This window comes from Plutella xylostella, chromosome 16 (genome assembly GCF_932276165.1).
Source record: "Plutella xylostella chromosome 16, ilPluXylo3.1, whole genome shotgun sequence".
Taxonomy (NCBI): Eukaryota; Metazoa; Arthropoda; class Insecta; order Lepidoptera; family Plutellidae; genus Plutella; species Plutella xylostella.
Window position 1 is genome coordinate 7608994 of NC_063996.1, and position 23230 is coordinate 7632223.

General features: G+C 41.4%; 1 protein-coding gene across 2 annotated transcripts in view; it reads right to left on the bottom strand.

The window, feature by feature from the left end:
• Window positions 1-415: 415 nt before the first annotated feature.
• Window positions 416-23230, bottom strand: part of LOC105381864 (actin-related protein 2) — a 55554-nt gene continuing 32739 nt past the window's right edge. For both annotated transcript variants that reach the window (XM_048626158.1, XM_048626159.1), the window contains 4 exons: window positions 15743-15868; window positions 1952-2104; window positions 1240-1368; window positions 416-543 (listed from right to left, as the gene is read on the bottom strand). In XM_048626158.1, the coding sequence (XP_048482115.1) occupies window positions 502-543; window positions 1240-1368; window positions 1952-2104; window positions 15743-15868 (450 nt within the window). In that variant the 3' untranslated portion in view covers window positions 416-501. The remainder of the gene's footprint in view (window positions 544-1239; window positions 1369-1951; window positions 2105-15742; window positions 15869-23230) is intronic.

The following is a 23230-nucleotide window of genomic DNA, read 5'->3' on the forward strand; positions in this document are numbered from 1 at the left end:
AATGGCAGATGCCTAATGACAGTGAATCATCCCTAAAGTTTGTTACTTTGGATACTTATTGATGCTGTAATTACAAATAATGACAATGTAAATATGTTTATCTTTATAAATGTATATTTAATTAAAGAAATTAATACAAGGTCGGTCTTTTCATTATAAATTATTATTGATCATGATAAAATTTTATTTACGATACAAAAATAAAACTTTGAATACGTGAAACATACCAAAAATTTGCGTTAATGTTCTCCTATTTTTTATATGAAAACATTCGTCAATCCTGTTTCAACAATTTGATCACCAATACAAAAACAAATAAAACTGAAAATAAATGCGAAAGAATTTCTGACAGTCTTTTTTGAATGTAAATACACCGTATTGCTCTTAAATTAGGATATTAAGTAGTTCCATAATACAACATAATTAAATTATTATTATAACATACGTACATAGTAGAAGAGTCTAGTATTTTACATAAGATTTCTAAATTAATGACTTGAATTAGCTAGCGCGGGGTCCCAGCTTCCTTAGACACCCGAGACCCTGAAACATAAATAAAAATAATTATGTCAAGAATTGGTAGCATGTATACGCGTTTGCAACAAATATAAACGTTGAAAATATGCATAATAACTCAACACATTCATTCAGCGAATATCCCAATAATATAGAACGAGAGCTGATGAAATGAACATGAATTCACTAACCCGCACTAGGCCAGCGTGGTGGACCAGGCCTAAACCCTTCCCTCATTGAACCGGAAATGCAATTTTAAATGCTGTATCGCAATCACCAATCCTTTGGATATCTGTCCATCAGGACGCGAATCGCAAATGACTGTCTTTTGCAAATAACTAGTATAACCCTATACATTATACTAGTTCTAACCTAACCCCCTTATTCATAAAAAAGTTACTGGACGGATTAACTATTGAACTGTTCTGTTCCTCTCTAACAGAGAACAATTTGTTCTTTGACAGAGAGTGACAAAACAGTTCAATAGTGAATCCGTCCAGTAACTTTTTTATGAATAAGGGGGTTAGACTTTAGACGTAGATTTTAGATTTTTAATTGTAGCTACTTTTAAGACAATAATGACTATTTATTTATTATTAATGAAAGGAGACCCTTGCCCGAGGAGTGCGTTTCAGGGATGTGATGGATCGTCGTAATGATGATGAAAATAAACAAAATTTTCTCTCCAGCCACCAAAAAGCCACCAGCTCAGCATGTGCTTACCTGCTCCTGGTACTCGGCGCGTGACAGCCAGAAGTTGTCGCGGTTCTTGCACACCTCGGCGAGCACCGCGCCGCCGATGAACACCATGTCCTTGCGCCGCGGCGGGTCCTCGATGCGGATCTTGAATTTCTGCAAGTTTAGGAGGAAATTGTGGTTAACAGTTGTTGTGTGGATACCTGGACCTGACCACTTATAAATATCCATATCGTTTCATTAAAGGGTTGGCTTTAAAAAAAGGAGAATGGGATTGCACAGTAAAACTATATGTTTTACTGTGCAATCCAATTAAAAATAATCTATCATATTTATTTAAGAACAAATTGTATTTTTAAAATGTATGCAAATGTAAGTAAATAACCGACAATGATAAAAAGATCCCGACGAATTGCTCCTCCTCCTTTTTTTGAAGTCGGTTAAAAAATCTTTGCAAAATCGCAGTCTTTATTGTCAGGACTTTATAGTTTGACTGTAGTTATGCGCACAGAAATACAGCGGAGGTGAACCACTCACTCAATACAGCCAATATACACCAAGAATACCCGAAGAAACAAGAGAGTTACCTCTGGCCAAGTACCAGGACCGAAGCGCTATAGAAGAGGTAACCACTAAACACTCACATCCATCTTGTGCTACTTAGAATACCACAACAAACAAGAGAGTTTCCTCCATCCAAGTACCAGGTTGGCAGCGCTACACAAGAGGCGGCACTCACCCCGAGCTTGTGCGTGTCGTTCTGCAGCACCCGCTCCAGGTACAGCTGCTTGATCTCCCGCTCGAGGCGCGACGGCAGCCCCGGGTACATGGTGGAGCCGCCGGAGAGAACTATGTGCTTGTAGAGCTCGTGACGCATGTCTATGTCTGCTGACTGGAAGGAGAGATAGGAATGGTTGTTAATTGTTTATTGTGTTACCACAAAAACTTACTAACTAGATTTGTTAGGCGTTCTGACATCTGTTAAATACTGTCTAAGTTTTTTTGATTATGCCCTAATTGACAACATTTCAAATAAAATGCTCACCGATTTTATTTTATTTTCGAGTAGATATCACAAATTTAGATGACCCGTATTTTTTTAATTCTTAATATTTCTATGTTTTAATATATTTTTTTAATTTCAAAGTTCAAAATATTTATAGTATGAGTGACGTCACGTCGAGGCTTTGGATAAAAATATTTTCGTCGCCTGCCTAACCTAAAAAAAAAAGTTGGATGACATTAACTAGACATGAACAAAGGACCAATCAACTTCAACTTCAACTTTATTTTGTGGCAAGGACCAATCACAAACTTCCGTCATTGGGGCCGTCCATTAATCACGTGAGGCTTAAAGGGGGGGGGGGAGGGTGTACAGAAAACCTCACAAAATATCACGAGGGGGGAGGGGGGGTCTCGTTAGACATCACGTGTATTAATTTTTTGTCAAAAAGCGCTAGGTATTTCTGAACCGAAATTTTTAACAGCGCAAAAATTTTAACGATTTGTAGTATGACCTTGATTAACTCGCCCGCCGTTGCTAAGCAGCGACTCCCCGCGCGCCGCGGTTAATAAATAAATGTGTTTCAATTAAAAAAGCAATTTTCGTTATATTTTTCTACTCAAAAATAGCCTTTACATAGACTTCCAAAAAATACACGTGATCCAGGGGGGGAGGGGGGTGTTTTCCCAAACCTCACCAAATATCACCAGGGGGGAGGGGGGGGTCAAAAAATTAGAAAAACGACCTCACGTGATTAATGGACGGCCCCATTGACAAGGACACATAAAAGTGACAGACATTTGAGTGACGTTTGTCATTGTCAGTGTCAAAGTCACATAACATGTTTTTTTTGTTCATGTTTTAGAAGTAAAAGCGCGTTTAATTATTATGCCACATCGTGATGTCACGAATGATAATTTAGATTTTTATGTTTTTCTCTGAAATAAATCAATAGAAAAATCGGAAACATTTTTTTTTGTGAATATTAGAGCCATATCTCTTAATGGTTTTCGAATTTCAACTGTATAAAATTTTGAAATGTTGTCAATTGTGTAGAAAGCCATAGGGTAGATGCGAAAAGGGGTAGATCAAAAGCAGGTTTCTTCTTAGGCCTTGGAAAATACGCGTAGCAAAAGTTATTTCGAATGAATGAAAAAAAAATATTCACATCTTTTCAGGTAGTAATAATTATGATAGCTTGGGGACCTTGGGGCCACCCATCGAAGTATAATGTACTAGCGTACTAGAACAGACGACTCAAAAAAAACTGTGTTCCACGTGAGGCAGAGCGGGGCGCACGGGAGTGGGCGACAAGTCATAGATCCCAGTGACAGAATGAAAGCTTTGTTTCCGAGCGTCAACAATGCATTTGCGAATGTATTCCACACAGCCAGGGTGATGGTACCTGTAGAGCGAGCGGTGGTAGCTCAGTCGGGTAAGCGCCCGCTTCTTACGCCAGAGATGCGGGTTCGAATTCCGGCGCTAACATGTACCAATTAGACATAGACATAGACATAGACACATCGTTTATTCACTCACAAAATACACATCACAAATACAAAACAACAATATAGGTACAGTGGCATAAAGAATAACAATAATTGTGGTGTGTATTATGTCAGTAAAATGGCTCTGACTCAGCATGTGCTGTACAAAAAAAGTATACAGCGCTGGTAATTCTGCCAGAACCAGCGAGTTGAGGTGGTACGCGGCTAAAATATAATATTGTTAGCGGTGTCCGCCACCCCGAGAGCATCACTAGCCGCGCGCCTATAAAAGCGGAGTGAGAGGTTGCGCCGCTCTCTTTCCCGATCCAGCCGTCGAAGCGTTAGCACTGTTCAGCTCGTATCTAGTGTAGCTAGGTTATTTAGTGATAGGTTATAGTTGTGTTTAGCGTGGTTTAGTTTGGTAATTTAGCTGTGTAAATTATTGTTCATAAATGATTAAGTAAATAAGTTTGTAAATATTAATTGATTAAAGGTTGTAGGTAACATGTGTTTATTTTTTTTATTTTAAAAGTTAGGCTATCCCTAATTTCAGAAGTGGGATAGGCTTCATAGCCTATCTGACGGGTTCCGCTCATCTCGCATAATCTTTATTGACCAAAACTCATTTCGCATAACTCGTATGGTCTAAACTTTTTTGGCCGAACCATCACTTTGCCAAGACTTATGTGGCATAAGGCTCGTTTCGTCTAAAACTCTTTAGGCACAATCTTTAAACACCTAAGTTTCGTTTGCTCAAATTTATGTTCGTCTCTACCTATGTATAATCTTGTCTCTCCTAATGTTATCTTAGTAAATAGACGCATTTTTCCTGAAATAAAAATGACATATTATGTATCTAGCCTATCTGAAACCTAGTTAAACATTGTGAGATATGGCGTTTCGACTTTCTCCGTGTTCGGCATCATAAGGGTCACAGTGACAGTTAAATAAAGTCCATTTTTCTCTCCACCTTTAATTTGCAAGGTGCGGGTGCCTATATAAATAGAGTGAGTCGCCCGCGCGCCTCAGTTGTAATATCACCATGCAGAAATGACTAGGTTTCAGATAGGCTAGATACATAATATGTCATTTTTATTTCAGGAAAAATGCGTCTATTATGTAGTCTGAGCCTATCTGAAACCTAGTTAAACATTGTGAGATGTGTTTATTATCGCATGGTGGAGAGAAAACCAACTGTGACCCATAAGCTACTGATGAGTATATCAGTAGATAAATATTTGAATCTATAAATTTATAATGCATAGATTTCTAGGTAATAGATATACTAAAAAGAAAGGTATAAGTATACATAAGACTTAAGTACTTCTTTATTATTCCTGACTTGTCAAAAAGTTATGGAAGGTATGTACATATACATAGGTATAGGTAGGTATTATACATATGGATACACACAGTGCCTCTTCGAAAGAAATACTTATAAGTAATTATTAATCAAAATCTTGTTATTGTCAAGGCAATATTTTTAACATACACTAGCCGAATGGATGGAACCAGTGAAATACTTTGCAACAATATTTAAAAGCTGTAAAATGTAGAATATCAATCCAGGCCGCTGGGGCTCAGGTCAGCACATGCTGACTAGGGTATTTAATTCTGGACTGACCTCAGAAATGCAGCAGCCGACCCTGGAGCCTGGAGGACCTGCTCAGTCAGCCCCGTACGACGACACGGCCTGCCGTGGCACCACCTGGCGCGGCATCTAGTCCTTGGAACGAGGAGTGGTGCTTGAAGGGAAGATAATTTTACTAAATATCTCAGCCTCATCAGCTACTGGAAAAGATTAGATGAAGGCTGTGACACTGGCGGATAACTAAGTATTCAGTTTTTCAAAACATGATGCAGGTCACTATATTCATATTCTAGATTGACAAATAACACACAGTCTAATTTTGTATTCTAACTAACTCGGCGGTTAACGAGTTCCTGTGCAGTCCTACTAGGAAGGAAAGTTATTTTATAGTTAAGCCTTTGCACCGATTTTGTGGGCTACTATCATTCTGTATCATCATGTGTGAATATTATGAGCTCTGGCAGCATTCCTTGGTAGATGACATCAATTAATAAAGATTGAATAACACAACACTAACAATTGTAATAGTTGATAAATGAAACCCGGCTAACATGTCTTAGCTGGGTAAGTAAATGATCAGTCATGCCACCAGGATAAGTAAAATGTTCAGTACTTCATATGAAAAACATTAACAAGGTCACCTTTAGGTATGTTCGTCAACACTAAGGGCAGGTCTCGGCCAAAACCTTAAGGCTTCGCCTTGTTGCAACTTCAAAGGTACGTAGGTAGGTACCTACTTACATTGTTGTAGGTTCGATTTTGAAACCATTAAGTCAACCTAGATAAAACAAAATAAAATAGCTCGATTAAATAAAGATGGTACGTAAAGATGTTAGTTGTACCTGATCAGACCTGATGCAACGACAGCCAACATAGACTCTCTAATCTGTGGAAGCAACAATCATGGTGGCGGGAACATGGACAGTTGGACGAGCCACCTCGAGCCTGACTTATCAATCAGAACTGACAGTTCGCCAACAGCAGATAGCTTGCGGCTATCTATAGGTAAACTTAGGTAGTTAGCTATACCCAAGAAAAAGTCCTTGGACATCGATATGACAGTGGAACGGCGAATAACTGTGACACTCTTTAAAACAAAAAGGCTTGTTGTTGTCCAGCTAAGGAAGGTTACCTACTTCAGCGACCTGGTATTGCATTCTGAAAGAACTGCGAAGAGTTAATATTATGACTAATAATTATTAGGTACTTATTTAGAAAGTTTTCAGCAAACTCTAATAAATCAAGCAGCTACCATGTCACCGCTGCCCGGTTATAACTCTGTACTAGCTTAGTAGATATATATACCAGTTTTAGCCTTCAGATAGAGGCCAGAGAGCTCCTAAATGAGATGCGAGTACGAGCATGACACAAGTAATTTTTTACTTGGTAACTAGTTACGTAACTAACTGAAAGATCCATAAAACAGTTGAGGATTACTCAAAATGGAATTGTAAAAACGGCACGTCTGCATCTTAACCAGTCAGACTAAGTAGTTTCAGCAGATACAGTGTTGAAAAATAGTTATGAAACGTTTGCGCCAGAATCGAATTAAAAATACATTTTCATTAGAGAAGCCGTTTAGGCATGAATAAGTACTTTCACCCTTTGGATTTTGCTCCAAATGATGACCTTCGAAATTCATAGAAATTTAATGACGACTGCCATTGTTTATTATCTAGCCCCGTACATTGAGTAGGGCTGCGGCTACACGTGATGTGATACACAGTACACAGTAGGTATGCATGTTCCCAGAATAGTGGAAGTTATAATTTTACCAAAAGGTAGTCGTCTCGTGCAAGAGCACCGTTACTCGATTTATTCGATACACAACTAGTAGACAGCTCTGCTGCGTAGGAGGTTCACGCATTTTTCAACAAAGAGCTCGGATACACACTCACAATCCACTGGGACATAAGGAAGACAGCTAATATGGTGCCACTCAGAAACCGCGATGACACTCCGATCATGATCACCCGACAGTAGGATCATAATAAATTCGGTAACTTGTGAAGCGGTATGGTATAGCAACAGCGACTTTCACGAAATCAGGAATTAGCTCAGTGCTTTTAGGTTGAACACTCGCCGGTGGGATTCACTTTGCTCACAGCCGAGAAAACAAAAGACTCAAAGCTGGAATCTGTCGATGTGTCATGACACTTAAGATAGTGTCTGGGGGGTCACTTTATATGACGAAAAACGAACTTTCAGTGCACTGCGGCGCGAGCCGCTCTATCTGTTTTTTATGTATTAAACGTGCCGATTGCACGACAGCTCTCGTTCGTTCGTTTCTCATCAGTATAGAGTAACGCTCCTGTACTTACCGTGCTTCACCATTCCCATGAGCAGTCCAATGATCTTAAGGCAGTTTAGAACAAAAGCTGCATTAGACAGTTTCTTCAGCAGAGACATCGAAATAAAAAATTGATTGCACAACTATCCCCAGGAGCAGTCTACAGGTCACTTTGGGCAGTTCAGAAGAAAGCTGCTTTAATAGAATACCCTACCTCAGCGGAGGCATCAAATTGAAGTGCTATAACACTTTTAGAAGCGGTGCACGTTACCCGATTTGTCGTCATCCATGCCGATGCGGCTACGGCGACTGCAGGTGGTTACTCAGGCTTCCTTGGTGTGCCCTTGTATGGCTAACATGACCAACCTTGGCAGTAAACGTTCGTCTGCATATGCCAAAATCACTGATGAATAGCGCACGTTACTCGATACCTTCTAAATAAGTCACTCATAATGATGGCTGATGATGATGATGACCGTGCTACCAATAGTGCAGGCGGTTCCGCTGAGCATAAAATCTCTTACCAGACAGGGGGCGTTTGGATCTGGCAACCAGAACAGGAGTGCCAGGTGTGCGCAGCGATGCAGGTGGGACAACACAGCCGCCAGGGCAGGAGTGCATGGCTGGGTCTATGCAGCGATGCAGGTAGCACAAACCGGTGGCCAGGGCCAGGACCGGGTATACGCTGCGATGCAGGTGGCACAAAACGGTGGCCAGGGCCAGGACCGGGTGTACAGCCGCCAGGGCAGGAGTGCATGGCTGGGTCTATGCAGCGATGCAGGTACCACAAACCGGTGGCCAGGGCCAGGACCGGGTGTACGCTGCGATGCAGGTGGCACGAGACGGCGGCCAGCGCAGGAGCACAGGGCCGGGTGTATGCTGCGATGCAGGTGGCACGAACCGGTGGCCAGGGCAGGAGCGCAGGGCCGGGTGTACGCTGCGATGCAGGTGCCACAAGACGGCGGCCAGCGCAGGAGCACAGGGCCGGGTGCAGGTTACACGAAACTTCAATTTCACCGAATCGGCCTGCCTACCCTCAGCGGGTAGGTACCGGCGGATCACATTACTCGCCGCACATGCCACAATGTCCCAACATACTGAAACTCGGAGCCACGTGCTTCCTGTAAAAAATCCTATGACGGTCCTGGAAAGCTCCTGTTTGTAAAGCCTTACATAAGCTATAATCAAGTGCATTATTGTAATAGCAAAGTTTTTATCAACTGTTTTCTAAAAATATTAGAAATTGAGGGTAGAAAAATATATTTTTATTATTTTTTCCTGTATAAAATTAACATATGCTTTACTTAAAGCGGTCATTAATGTAAGTATCTAGCTCAAGCGCCACTAGTAGGACCGGAATATGTGATCAATCATCACCACGACTATTGAATCGGACCCTACTGCGTGGGATAAAAACCCCAAGCGCCGGAGCATTATGACCAGTGGCTGAGCTTTTAAAAGCAGTAAATAATAGCATTTTACTCACGGCTTATCAACTCAAACCTTCGTTGCGAAATCCTCAGCAATGGCTGCGTGCGCAGCAGCCGGCAGGCCCCGCGCCGCCTGGTCCGCATCACGCTACAGCTCCCGGCAGCGAGGACTCCGCAAATTCAATATTATATTTTTCCCCGTCGGAGCGAAGCCGACGAGAACCGTGGCTACATTGAGCCATTTTGCCGAAGTGTTCACTTCAAAAATCAAAAACCAACTGAGGCGCGCGGGCGACTCACTCTATTTATATAGGCACCCGCACCTTGCAAATTAAAGGTGGAGAGAAAAATGGACTTTATTTAACTGTCACTGTGACCCTTATGATGCCGAACACGGAGAAAGTCGAAACGCCATATCTCACAATGTTTAACTAGGTTTCAGATAGGCTCAGACTACATAATAATATATTAAGTATGTAGTAAATGTACAAATTGTGGTATTTTTCTCCTACATTCCGAAAATCACGATATTGTATGATCAAAAAATCGAAAGTTAACGACCAATATAATTATTACAAACCCCACGAGATCGAAACCTAAAAATAGGTGCGACGACGAGCAAAGCGAGGAGGAGCGTGTTAGGTGCACATGTTCATCAAAACCAAAGCGGAGCGCAGCGAAGCGGAGCGGAGCGTTTTCCAAACAGCGGAAACAATACAAGGCACCAGTTTGCGCTATGTAGGGAGACGCTCCGTCAAAGTTAAAGCCAAACGAATATTATTACTTTGTATAAACCTATGCCATAGCATTATTAGGCTATTCAAGATTTGGCCATACCATTATTAGGCTAAACAATGTTATGCGAAATAATTTTTTACTAAACGACATTTATGCCATACGATTTTCGGCGTAACGAGACTTTGACCAAACGTTACTATGCAATACGAGATTAGGCAAATAAATCTTATGCCAAAAAAGGTAGAACCCTATCTGACGCTGGCTTTAGTGGACATTCTGATAGCTTAGATTGCTTATTGCTTACTGCTTATGTAAATAATGGCTGAACGACGTAGTGCTAGAAGTAGGGGTAGGATTAGGCAGGAGCTGCATTCAGACGGTGAAGATGCAGTACATAACCAGCTTGGCGCTATCTTGTCGCGATTAAACGCGCTAGAGGGTAGTGCGCTGGCCGTCCCCCGCGCCGGGTCCGCGCAGCCCAGCGAGCCGTGCAGCGAGAGCGGCGCGCGCGCTATCCTAGCGCCGGGCGCGTGCTTCGGCGCCTCCACCAGTGCGGGCAGCCCCGGGCCGACGCCGACCCCTGCCGCCGTGGCTGTACCTGCCGCCGCCGCTGCTACTACTGGGGGTGTCGCCGCGCCAGACGCCACTGAGCGACTCATAGGCGCACTGAGCGCCCTAACACGAGTAAGATCTACCCATTATTACATTTCAAATTTTGATCCAAGCTTAAACGACATCGATTCGTGGTGTGAGGAAGTTGAAAGAGCTCGCATTGTAAATAACTGGGACGACAACGAGTGCCTCGCAAGGATAGCCAACTGTCTGAAGGGAGACGCTCGTTGTTGGTTAAATGAATGGGTCACTAATGACCGTACCTGGACCAACTTTAAACTAGAATTCAAACCACTGTGCTCACGGAGAATCGATGTCGCGAATATTTTGTTTGATGTGATGTGTTCCAATTCTGACCGCTATGCCACGTATGCTGAGTATGCGAGGCGATCGTTATTACGATTGAACATAGTAAAGGGCTTAAGCGATGATCTAATCGTTGCTATCATCATTCGTGGCATAACGGATGTTCAAATTCGTGCCGCTGCTTCTAATGCCATGTTGCTACCGAAAGACCTTGTAGATTTTCTATCGATCTATACTAAACCTACGGTCACTACCCCACAAGAGTCTGCGCGCCCATCTCGAAGTAAATTCAGTGAACCAAATTTCCGCAAGCGCAGTAATGTTCATAGTACACCTACCCGCGAAATAAAATGTTATACATGCGGTAGCGTTGGCCATGTGCAACGTTTATGTCCTAAGCGTTTAATAACTGACAAACCGACTGATATATGAGTGCAACAAAAACATCCGTGAATAGGCCTAGCAACTCGAACAATCGTGTGTGTTCATTTTGTAAGAAGCCGGGTCATGACGTCACTGTGTGCTTTGCAAAACAACGACCTGAAAGTCGAAATGTAAATAATGTAAATTTTTGTAACAAATTGAATGGTTCACAAAGCGACAGTGACGTCACCACTGCGGTCGTGCAAGGTATATCGATGTACTGATAGATAGCGGGTCTCGCGTGTCGTTAATTTCTGAATCTGTTCTAAAACATTTGAAATGCGCCTGTTTACCTACGAATCAAGTACTTAAGGGCATAGGGAGCCAAACTATTAAGTGTAACAGTTACGTTACTTTGGTACTCGAGTTTCAAGATATTGATTTAGAAGTCGATTTGTATGTTGTCAGTAAATCCTGTATGAACGTACCTTTGTTGATAGGTACTAATGAGTTAAATCGCGAGGGAGTTGCCTACATACGTGTAAATAATAAACAGCGACTAACTAGATAACTTACGCGAGACGCTGCAGGTATAAACATCCGCCGGGTTTTCTATAAACATTAAGAAGAGTACGTTTTTGGCTACGGAAGTAGAGCACTTAGGTCGGATAATATCACAAGGTCAGGTTAGACCGAGCGAACGAAAAATAAAAGCATTAATTGATTCACCTATACATACAAACGTAATACCTTAAGGTCATAGATTAAGTCTTCTGCGCATTTTTCACGACCAGCACAGTCATATCGGAGCGGACAAAACGATTGACTTAATTCTTTGTCATTTTTGGTTTCTTGGCTTACGGGCGTTTGTCAAAAAGTATACCAGTCATTGCCTTGTCTGTCTCTCGTCAAAAAGAATTCCAAGAGCCCCTCACCAACCAATTTCTCCATTCGAAACAATTCATCTCGATGTATTAGGCCCCTTACCTACTGTAAACGAATGTAAATATGTTTTGATAATAATTGATGCATACTCAAAATATTGTCTGTTGTATTCACTTTGTAAGCAAGATGCAAATGAACTGAAACACGCTGTATCTAATGCAATTTCTTTGTTGGATATCCTAAGTTATTGGTATGGTATGTGATAGAGGCCGTATGTTTGAGAGCGCTAGTTTTAAGTCTTACGCTTCTGAGCTAGGTAGCCAACTACACTTTATAACGCCTGAAATACACAACGAGAATGGACAAAAGTGGAACGCTACTGTCGCACTATGTTAAGGATTGAGGCCACAAAAACTGACACACCGTGGTCGGACTCACTCGGGCGTTTGCAGCTAACTCTCAACTGTACTAAACAAAAGACAACGCAAACGTCACCCTTACATCTCCTAATTGGCATTGAAGCGGCTACACCGGTGATAAGGTCACTCATACGTGACGTGGCGCTGGATAACACATGTCCAAATCGTTGCAGAGGCAGCGTGCATCTGAACTGCTGGAGATGAATAGAGAGAGGCAGGGTGCATATGTAAATAAAAATCGCAAACCAGCACGCCTCTTTAAACTTAACGATATGGTCTTTGTCACAAAGTGTTCACAGATGTCTGGCAAGCTGGACTCAGGGATGCGAGGGCCTTATCGTGTAAACAAGGTTTTGCCCCATGGCTGTTACGAACTGCAACTGCTTAGTGGTTCATACGGCAAGATAACTCAGGCTGCTGCTGAGCACATGGTTATTTGGCGAGGAGAGTGGACCTGAGTCCTGTGCAACTTTTTTCAATTGTAAGTAATCTTTAACTTATTGAAGTTGAGATTCGACTGACATCAAGTGGTGGTGTCTCATTGTGTGTATTCCCAGTATGCGTATGCTAGAGATGTATGTATGTATGTATGTACGATGTGTGAATACATGTTCATGATAATTATATGTGGATAGATGTGTGTTGTATGAGATGGGTACCCGTATGAGATAAATGTGTGCGAGTGAAATAAATGTGTAATTAGGACTAGGTGATGTATGTAAGAATTTTACGTAAGTGGAGGGAATGTTGAACATGCTAACATGGTGCCTCTGTTCGGGATATGCAAACATGGTGCCTCTATCCATATGTGTTTTGGTGTTGAGCGTGGCTCCACCAGTGATAAGACGTATGGCGTTGAGATGTTCTCCGCCAGTGAACATGCTTACATGGTGCCTCTGTTCGGGATATGCAAACATGGTGCCTCTATCCATATGTGTTTTGGTGTTGAGCGTGGCTCCGCCAGTGATAAGACGTATGGCGTTGAGATGTTCTCCGTCAGTGAACATGCAAACATGGTGCCTCTGTTCGGGGTATGCTAACTCGTACGCTGCCCATATTAATATTCTGAAATGTGACAAGACTGACAAAAACATAATAAAATGACTTATTATTTACTGACTGTTGACTGCTTGCTTATGCTAGCTTGAGTGTTTGTTTAAAGCCCAAGTCATATATTTTTATTTTGTTACAGCAATGGAAGAAGACATTGCAGACAGTGAAGCTCAGCGATGTGAGCAACAGGGTCCATCCAGGGAAAACGCCAACCAGCCAACAGAAGCCGTACCAGTGGAAGTCATCCCGGAGAGTCCAGCCAGCTGCCATGACGTCTGAACATACGTGACACACATCAAGGAAGTGTTCGAGGACGAACACCTGTCAGGAGAGGCCGTGTTAGCGGTGTCCGCCACCCCGAGAGCATCACTAGCCGCGCGCCTATAAAAGCGGAGTGAGAGGTTGCGCCGCTCTCTTTCCCGATCCAGCCGTCGAAGCGTTAGCACTGTTCAGCTCGTATCTAGTGTAGCTAGGTTATTTAGTGATAGGTTATAGTTGTGTTTAGCGTGGTTTAGTTTGGTAATTTAGCTGTGTAAATTATTGTTCATAAATGATTAAGTAAATAAGTTTGTAAATATTAATTGATTAAAGGTTGTAGGTAACATGTGTTTATTTTTTTTATTTTAAAAGTTAGGCTATCCCTAATTATATGATATAAACGTGCTGTGTTTGCTCCGAAAGATTTATGTTTAAATTAGAATCTTTGTGTTAATAGTTTAAAACAATATATATACATATCATAATATAATAGGGTAATGTGTTAAAGTGTGGTTTGTATAAATATACATAAAAGGTTGATGCTTAATCAATAAAAAATAGTATAATATTACGTACGACCGAATGGCGTAGTGGTTAGTGACCCTGACTACTGAGCCGATGGTCCCGGGTTCGATTCCCGGCTGGGGCAGATATTTGTTTAAACACAGATATTTGTTCTCAGGTCTTGGATGTGCCCGTAAAATGGCAATAGGCCCGCCCCCTATTACATTGGGACTAACATAACACTCTGGCGAAAAGTGGGTGCAGCAATGCACCTCTGCCTACCTCGGAAGGGAGTACATTAGTACAAGGCGTGAGTGCGTGTGTAAAATACAGGATAAGGCGATAAGTGCTGGAAGCTTAAATACATGTTAGGTACTGGCGGAGTTTAATCTTAAAGAGGTGCTTGGACTTAAGTTTGCGCAGTGGATGGGGAATATTGTTCCAGCACTTTGTCGCCTGGTACTTAAAGCTGCCTCGGAAGGCTGCAGTTTTACTCTGTGGCAATACAAGAGGTGGCGTGTGGTACCTTGCTGCATTTCGGCTACATCGCCAGTCGAGCTTTATTATCGAATTAAATTAAAGAAATTTACTGTGCAAACTAGGAAAGCCCTGTACTATGGCACTCGGCGCCTCCCTTCAGATAACATGCAGAGTTACATATATTATAATTACTTAGGTATAGCTAGAAACTACCAATTTTATATGAAATTAGGTATAATAACTTACGTACATTTTTTTAACCAGTGATAACATAAAGATAAGTTAGGTACAAGAACGTAATACAAATTCAACCAATATAATGTTAGCGTTGAGGTGGGTAAGTGTGAAACAAGTGTATGATGCATGATTCATATTTGCTATTATGAATTTGACACTTATAGCTATGGTGGTAAGGTAAGTTAATACTTTTGTAGCAGGTTAGTGAATCCTAAGACCACATAAAGTGTAGACTTGTGTTAAGTTTTGTCAATTCAAACAGTAATAACCAAAAGGGATTCGGTATTGCTGTAGTCATACGTCATAAGCCAGTTTCTAATATCTATCTTACATTGATGGGTAGATTTTGTATATAATTTAAGAATTCGATTTATTTTTTTGTACAAGTACGGGACAATAAATTTAGAGTGGCGTCTGGCAAAGTCCGTTCTGACCTTGGGGGTTTACAGATAAGATCGTTACGTCGTTTATTTTTGTAGATGTTAGGATCAAACGGAATTTTTCTATGGTAAATTAAAATGATTTTTTCTATAAAAAGTTGTCTTATAGATAACACCTCGGTTTCAGATAAAAGGGAAAAGGTGGGAAACCTGTATGGTTTTAAATATAGAACTTTCAAAACCAATGAGTTATTTTAACTTAAGTACAATGTATACCATCGCTCTTACGGTGAAGGAAAACATCGTGAGGAAACCTGCATATCTAGATTTAGCACATCTAGATATGTGAACCCAACAACCCGCAGTGGACCAGCGTGGTGGGAAATGGTCCAAGCTTAGGAAGGCAGTTTACCTTGGGGATATGCACAAAGGTTACACTCGAGAGAACCAGGTGCAGGTACAGACACCCCCACAGATAATAGAATAGATGGTACCTGTATGGTGTTGAAGACCAGCTCGGCGATGCCCTGCCCCTCCACGTTGATGAGGTGCGGCTGGAACAGCGCCTCCGCCGCCTCGAACCGCTCGCCGCCCACTTTGATCACTCGCCCGTCGGGTAACTGGAAGTGAGAAGAGAAAAAAACTTTTATTTGACACACTGAGAACAACAAAATTGATACAGGAAATGATACAAAACAAAAACAAGATACAGACAATAATACAATAAATAAACAAAACAAAAAAGGTTGCCGCTCAGAGCGTCAAAAAGGCACCAGCTTAGCATGTGCTGTGGATAATAAGGCTAACCCTGTTATTTATACTAAAGTTATTGAACGTTTTAGCTAAAGTTCCTCGACATTGAGGGACGACTAGGGTAAGACTTTAGGATGAGTTTTCATTGAACAGATCTTTGGGGCACAAATCCCTTGTCTGCGCATGCGTCTGTTCGATATTAGGTTTGGTTTTGTTTTGATCAGGGGACTGTCGTGTCATGCATTGACATATACAGGGTGTCCCAAAAGTCAACGTCATCCCTTAAAGGGCTGATAGGTCAGCTAATTATGAGGAACGGCAGCAGGAGAGGTCAAGTATAACCATGAATGATTTATAACTAATACTATATTCAATTGTCCACAATAGTTATCTAGTCTAATTAGAACTAAATTTAGAGACGTCCGATATTAGGTACGTCGCGCCGAGAAGTGTCCAAGTACTATATAAGAAAATATAACCTATGCTTAATTCTACGTAATCGGAGGAATACAAATCTACGTCACTCGCGTGTCGCGTCACTAGGCATCGTCGTCACCGATGCTGCGCCTGCACATAATCCCTGAGTGCAGTGTCTGGATGACGAGGCTGCGTAACATCTCCCTCCCTTAGATGAGCGACTATTTGCAAATGTTTAATGCAAATGCCGCGTCACGCTTATCTTGTAGTTCATTCAACTGGATATCAGCTTGCGTTGATGACTCACGCTTCATCGAGTCACGTCGCTTATGCGCTCTCTTTCGCACCATATAGGTGATAGATAGTACAAATGCACTTAGTATTGCGATGACGTATAATGGAATCGTAGTGTGGTATAATGAGGCGTCTATTTTTTCAACAGTCATTGGTTCCTCCGTAGCCAATTGTTTTTGAATGTTATGCAAATTAGTTAGATCGATTGTGGTCAAATTAAATTTTGGATGACATATCTTTCTTGTAGATATAGGCCATGGTATATCAGTCAATTCGATGGGTTGTCCCAATATTTTATCCTCGGTATTAACTATGGTGAACTCGGGGGCCTTTATCATGCAGTTATGAGGAACGCGTGCTAAATAGCTTCCTTGTACTACACTCGCGAGCAACCAAATCGACTCAAGCCTTGACGGCGCAAACATACATTAATACAAGTAAAATTATGAATAGAAATAATAAAAATGATATGTCATTTAAAAGCTTAAGATGTCAGCTTTAATTTGATATCATTATTATTGAAATCCATTCATCATTTTTGAAATAAATGATGTCTGAACGCAATTGTAGGAAAAACGGGAATTTAGGAAAAAAGGGTATGGGTATCGTATTATACAAATTAAACAAAAAATGTTAAGATAAAAATTTATTTATTTAAATCAATACTTTGTATTGCCCCCTCTTGCCCTAATTACAGCCTGCAGCCTGTTTCTCATAGACCTTATCAACTTTTTGACAGTTTCCTGAGGAATGCCGTCCCACTCCTCTAATAAAGCTGTCTTCAGCTCGTCCACGCTTGCAGGGACTGGATTCCTGGCCCGAACTCTTCTTTTGAGCTCGTCCCATAAGTGTTCGATGGGATTCAGGTCAGGACTGAGCGCAGGCCAGTCCATCGTGCGCAATTCCTTCTCTCTCAGAAACTGCCGACTGACTCGTGCCGTGTGGCAGCGGGCATTGTCGTGCATTAGCACGAAGTCTTCACCGACAAATTCTGCATAGGGCACAACATGACCGAGTAGAATGTCGGTGATGTACCGATCAGCTGTTAACCCGCCTCCTCGGCCGCCTCCAGGCACGAAAACAAGTGCGGTTTTTCCCTCTAGAGAAATACCAGCCCACATCATGCAGGAACCGCCGCCATATGCTACTGTTTCAGCGAAACAACATTGGGCAAATCGTTCCCCCGGACGCCGGTAGACCCGGCCTCTCCTGTCACTGCCATGCAGACACACTCTGCACTCATCAGTAAACAGGACCGACCGCCATTGCGCAATGCTCCAATCGAGATGCTCTCGAGCAAACTGAAGACGCGCTTGTCGGTGGCCTGCAGTCAATTTGGGGCCTGATGCAGGTCTTTTTGGTGTCAAGTTGGCTTCCTTCAAGCGTCTTCTCACTGTCCACTCGCTGACAGCCACTTGTCGTACACGTCTCAGTTCTTGCTGCACATCAACGCCCGTAAGGTGTCGATTGCGCAGCGAGGTTGAGACAATGAAGCGGTCGTCTCTCTCTGAAGTGCAGCGGTGGCGGCCCGTTCTTGGTCTTCGATTGAAGGCACCAGTCTCTTGGAACCGTCTGTATACTCGGGATACAGCAGACTGGCTCAAGTGGAGCTGGGCAGCGACTGCTCGCTGACTTAACCCTTGTTGCAGCAAGGCAACAACTTGAGCAGCTTCTTCTGGTGTGGTATCCATGGGTTTGCGAAAACAAGGAATACAATGCAACGAGATGTGTACCGGTCAACTTGCAACAAGCGACTGATAAGGTACACCGGATGTGGAAAGGTTTTATAGCGGGATCAGGTAGCGCAAGGCGTGGATTCCTAATGAGGTAATTAACACTGACGGGCAATTAAAATGCGTCATTAAATCTGCGCTTAGTTTTTTTTTATGGTATTGATCTTAATTGAAAGCCTAATTCTTCAGCTTTCGAATGACATATCACTTTTATATTTACCATTTATCGTTTTAGGAAAATCAATGTATATGTGCGCCGTGAAGGCTTGAGTCGATTTGGTTGCTCGCGAGTGTAGTTTATGTTGATCGTGGTTACATTTGAAGTGAACTTTGGTCGGCCTTGGGAATGATATTATGTAGTTTTGGCTGTCAAGCTCCGTCAGAGCCTCCTTAGACAGAGAGACAGGCGTGGGTGAGCACGTTTCATCTATCTCCTGTGTGTTGATTAAGTGGTGGATGCAGTCGCGTCGTTCTCGCAACTGATGACCGATCTTCGGCTCGCACATGTACCATGTACTGACCTTCGGGCATTCTGCCTCTATGTAAACATATTCCTTGGAGTTGGAAGCGATGAAAGGATAGGAAGGAAGGATGATTTCATTTAATTTATTTGGGGCTGGGCATAATCTATAAAGTTCGAAAATGTCTGTGAATATTATAGGAAACTTAAGTACCAACACTAGCCTTTTGTCCGAAAAATAGGTACCCAAATTAATTATGTCATAGTAAGACCTGGTTTCTAAACTTATAATTTCGTCACTAAGGTATTTTTTTCTTAATTCGTGGATCATGTGCTGCAATAATTTTAATGATAATACTGAATGGTGCATAGATTTGGTTCGGCTGAAGGCTAAAATATTTTCTAATCTGCTTATTTCGTATGTTAAATCTTGTACTTTATCGTTTATGGTAAAAATGGAGTGGCCTATTTCAGCATATTTATTGTTTCGCTCTGTGTCCGTAATCGTCAGATTGATGACGTCGGCAAGAGCAGATTTCAACTTTAGCTGATTACTCCTCAGGTCATTTAAAATCTTAAATTGCTGAGCAGACATTTCTTTTGATAGTGTAATGTGCTTTGAAAAAGAGTCTGATATGTTTTGTTCGTTTTTATTTAGGATTTGGATGGCATTTTCAAATCTAATTGCGTCGTTATGATCCAGGTTACCGGTAATTTCTTTGATTAGTGAGCCTAAGGGATTCAATAAGCCTCTTTTTACACGGTTCGGTAAAAATGTATCTATTTGGATAATGACTTCGTCTAGTTTGCTGAGAAGGTGATTAATTTGATATTTAAAAAAAACTAAATTCGTATCCGCAATTATGTTGGCTACGTTTGACAAATTAGACTGCAGGGTGTGAACTTGGTTTAGCATCATTTCGATATCCACATCTTGGAGGAATGTATGGAAATGGGATATGAGTCTTGTCGTACCTAACTTAAAAGGTAGCAGACCAGGGCCATTGTCGAGACTACTCAGGCGTATCTCCTGAGCCTGTGCCACAGCGGATAGGGTCAGTATTAGGAGGTACTGTGGCTCTCTAGTTGAATTAATTCTATTAATTATGTTATCGCGGTGCGCGGACGATGACTCATGTATGAGTTGATAAACCGTTTCCATTCGGTCCCGATGGTCGCATACGTATTGTTGCATCAGGCGTTCCGTGGTATTTAGATGAATTGGATCTCGGGGGTCAAAGTGACCTGATATGACGTCGAATGGTCTGCATTTTGTGAAGCTGTGAACTGAACTGTTGTAAGCTATAAGGGCATAGGGCAATAGATTTATTGCAGCTTCATTTTTGTGTTTTAGTTTTAATAGTCGTAAGTGTTCCAAGATAGTACAATGGAAACGTTCTATTATTCCGTTCTGATTAGGAGCATAAGACATCGTAGTTTTGTGTTGAACATTATGTAGCCTTAGGAACTCGTTCACGACGTGATTTTCAAAATCTTTTCCGTTGTCTGTTATGAGTAAAAGCGGAAAACCGTGATGACTTGCGAATTTTAGTAAGTACTTTGTTATAGTAGGTCCTGTGCAATCCGGTATGGGATAAACCTGAGCATATTTAGAGAAAGCATCTATAATAGTTAGATATTTTTCTCGCTCAATAGATAACACGTCGGCGTGTGCAACTTCGAATGGTCTAGACGGGGGCGGGACTATACGGAACTCTGGGCGTATAGGATTACGATCGTATTTTGCGGAACTGCATACTTCGCAGTCGCTTATGTATTTGGAAATGCTCTCGCGCATCTTCGGCCAGAAATAGTGCTGTGATAAGGACATGAACGTTTCGTTTGTGCCGCGGTGATTTGTTTTGCCTTCGTGGTAGTTTCTTATTATTGATGTTTGTTCTTGGGGTATAGTTACGTTTCGCAATTCGCGTTTTACTAGGAATATATTATTAATGGAACTATTAAATAAGCGTTGAATAGTTGAAACGATATCGTACATTTTTTCTATAGGGTTTATTAAGAGGCCGGTGCGAATTTTGGGATCCACGTGGGATTCAATTATCTGAGCTAAATTTTCCTCTAAATTGTCTTCGAAAATATCTATTGACGTCTTAAAGTATGTATTGAATGGTTTTGTTACGGTGGGCGTTGTCCGGGGTTTGTGTTTAATTATGTTTAAAACTAGCTGCCTTTTAAATTTATTTAAGGGGTCATCGCTTATTGGCATTTCAAGTATTGGGTTTTCAGCGCTGGTGTGGGCGGTTAGTATAGACGAGGAGCTGAGAATTTCTTGATATTCGGGGTCGGTGTAGGTAGCAGAAATTGCGCATGATTCTGTGTCGGGTAAATTTACGATCATTGATGCATTCTCATTAAAAATTTCTACTCGAGATAGGGCGTCCGCATTAGTGTTGGATTTCCCTTTTTTATAAATTATAGTGTAGTTAAATTCTGCTAACTTTAATCTCCAGCGGGTTAGTCGGGAATTTGGTTCTTTTAGGTTCATCAGCCATTGAAGTGGTTTGTGATCGGTAATAATTTTAAATTTACGACCAAATAGGTAGGGGCGAAAATATTTAGTCGCCCAGACGATTGCGAGTAGCTCCTTTTCGATTGTTGAATAATTTATCTCGCTCTCGTTGAGGGTTCTGGATGCATACGCCACGGGTCGGTCTGATCCTATGGCACCCTGGGATAAAACAGCCCCCAGAGCGTAGTTGGAAGAATCGGTTGTCAATATAAAGTCTTTTGTGAAATCTGGGTAAATTAGGATGGGGTCGTTAGTTAGCAGTGTCTTGCAATGTTCGAAGCATTTTACATATGTGTCATTTATTACTATTTTGGTGCCCTTTTTAAGACATTTTGTGAAAGGTTTTGTTATTTTAGCGAAATCCGGAATAAAGCGTCGGTAATAACCTAGTAATCCGAGAAATGCTTTTATTTGCTTGGTGGTTTTGGGCAAAGGGTATTTTGATATTGCAGATATTTTATCTGGGTTCGGTTTTACACCTTCTGGGGTGATGACGTGACCTAAATAGGGCGTTTCGCGCTTGAGAAACTCTGATTTTTCCATCTGAATTTTAAAATTTGTTTCGCGGAGTCTTTGAAATATTTTTTTCAGGTTAACCATGTGTTCCTGAAGGGACGTACTGAAACATAAGATATCGTCTTGGTATACCACGCAGCACCTATTTAGAAGGTCTTTTAGGACATCATCCATCACTCGCTGAAAAGTTGAAGGAGAATTTTTAAGACCCATGGGCATGCGAAGGAACTCATAGTGCCCACGCTCAACATTGAAGCCAGTTTTGTAAATATCACGAGGGTCGAGCTGTACTTGATAGAATGCCTTTGTTAAATCTAGGGTACTGAAATATTGACAGTTTCCTAGCTTGTCTAGTACCTCTACTATGTTAGGAATCGGGTATTTGTCGTCAATTGTTTTTTCATTTAGCTTTCTGAAGTCCACAACTAATCGCCATTTAGTTTTTCCGGACGCATCAGGTTTTTTTGGAACAATCCAAATTGGGGCGCTCCATGCCGAGGTGGAAGGCCGAATTATACCTTGACTCAACATACTCTGAATTTGATTTTGAATTTCTTCCTTGTGGACGTACGGATACCTATATGTTTTACTATGGACCGGTATATCATCGGTTGTGTTTATTTTATGTTTAATTTGGTTTGTGAAAGTTAATTGTTCACCCTCTATATAAAATATATCCGAGTATTCCGAACATAAGTTGAGTAAATTACATTTCTCCTCTTCGTTTAAGTGCTGAGTACGTAACTGCGATAAAACGTCTCGAGTTCGTTGGAACAATCGAACAGTCGAACTTGGACAATTTTTGAAGAATGGGCCGATATAATTTGTTCTAGTAAGTTGTTTTGTCCTGACGCGTACATTCGGATGGTATTATTTGCAAATTCGGTACTAAAGAGTTTGTTGTTTAGGTCGATTTTCGCGCGCCATTGTTGCAATAAATCGCAGCCAATAAGTCCGTCGAAATATTCGTGGAATTTATAGATAAATAGTTTTATTTGCTTTTTATCTTGTATTTCCTTAAAACAAGGTATTGTTACAGAATGGTAGTTTACGGTTGAAGCATGTATATTTGTTACAACAAATGGTTCATAATTTAGTTCTACATCTGGGTAGTACTTTTGGGCAACCTCGGGGCTCAGGAAAGACTGATTAACGCCGGTATCAATAAGAAGTTTAAGGGGAGGGTTTTTTATTTGTATGTACGGCAATTTCCGTTTATTTTGGATATTTAGTTCTATTCGGGGGCATTGTGCCTCACATCCAGGGGCGTATTTAAAAA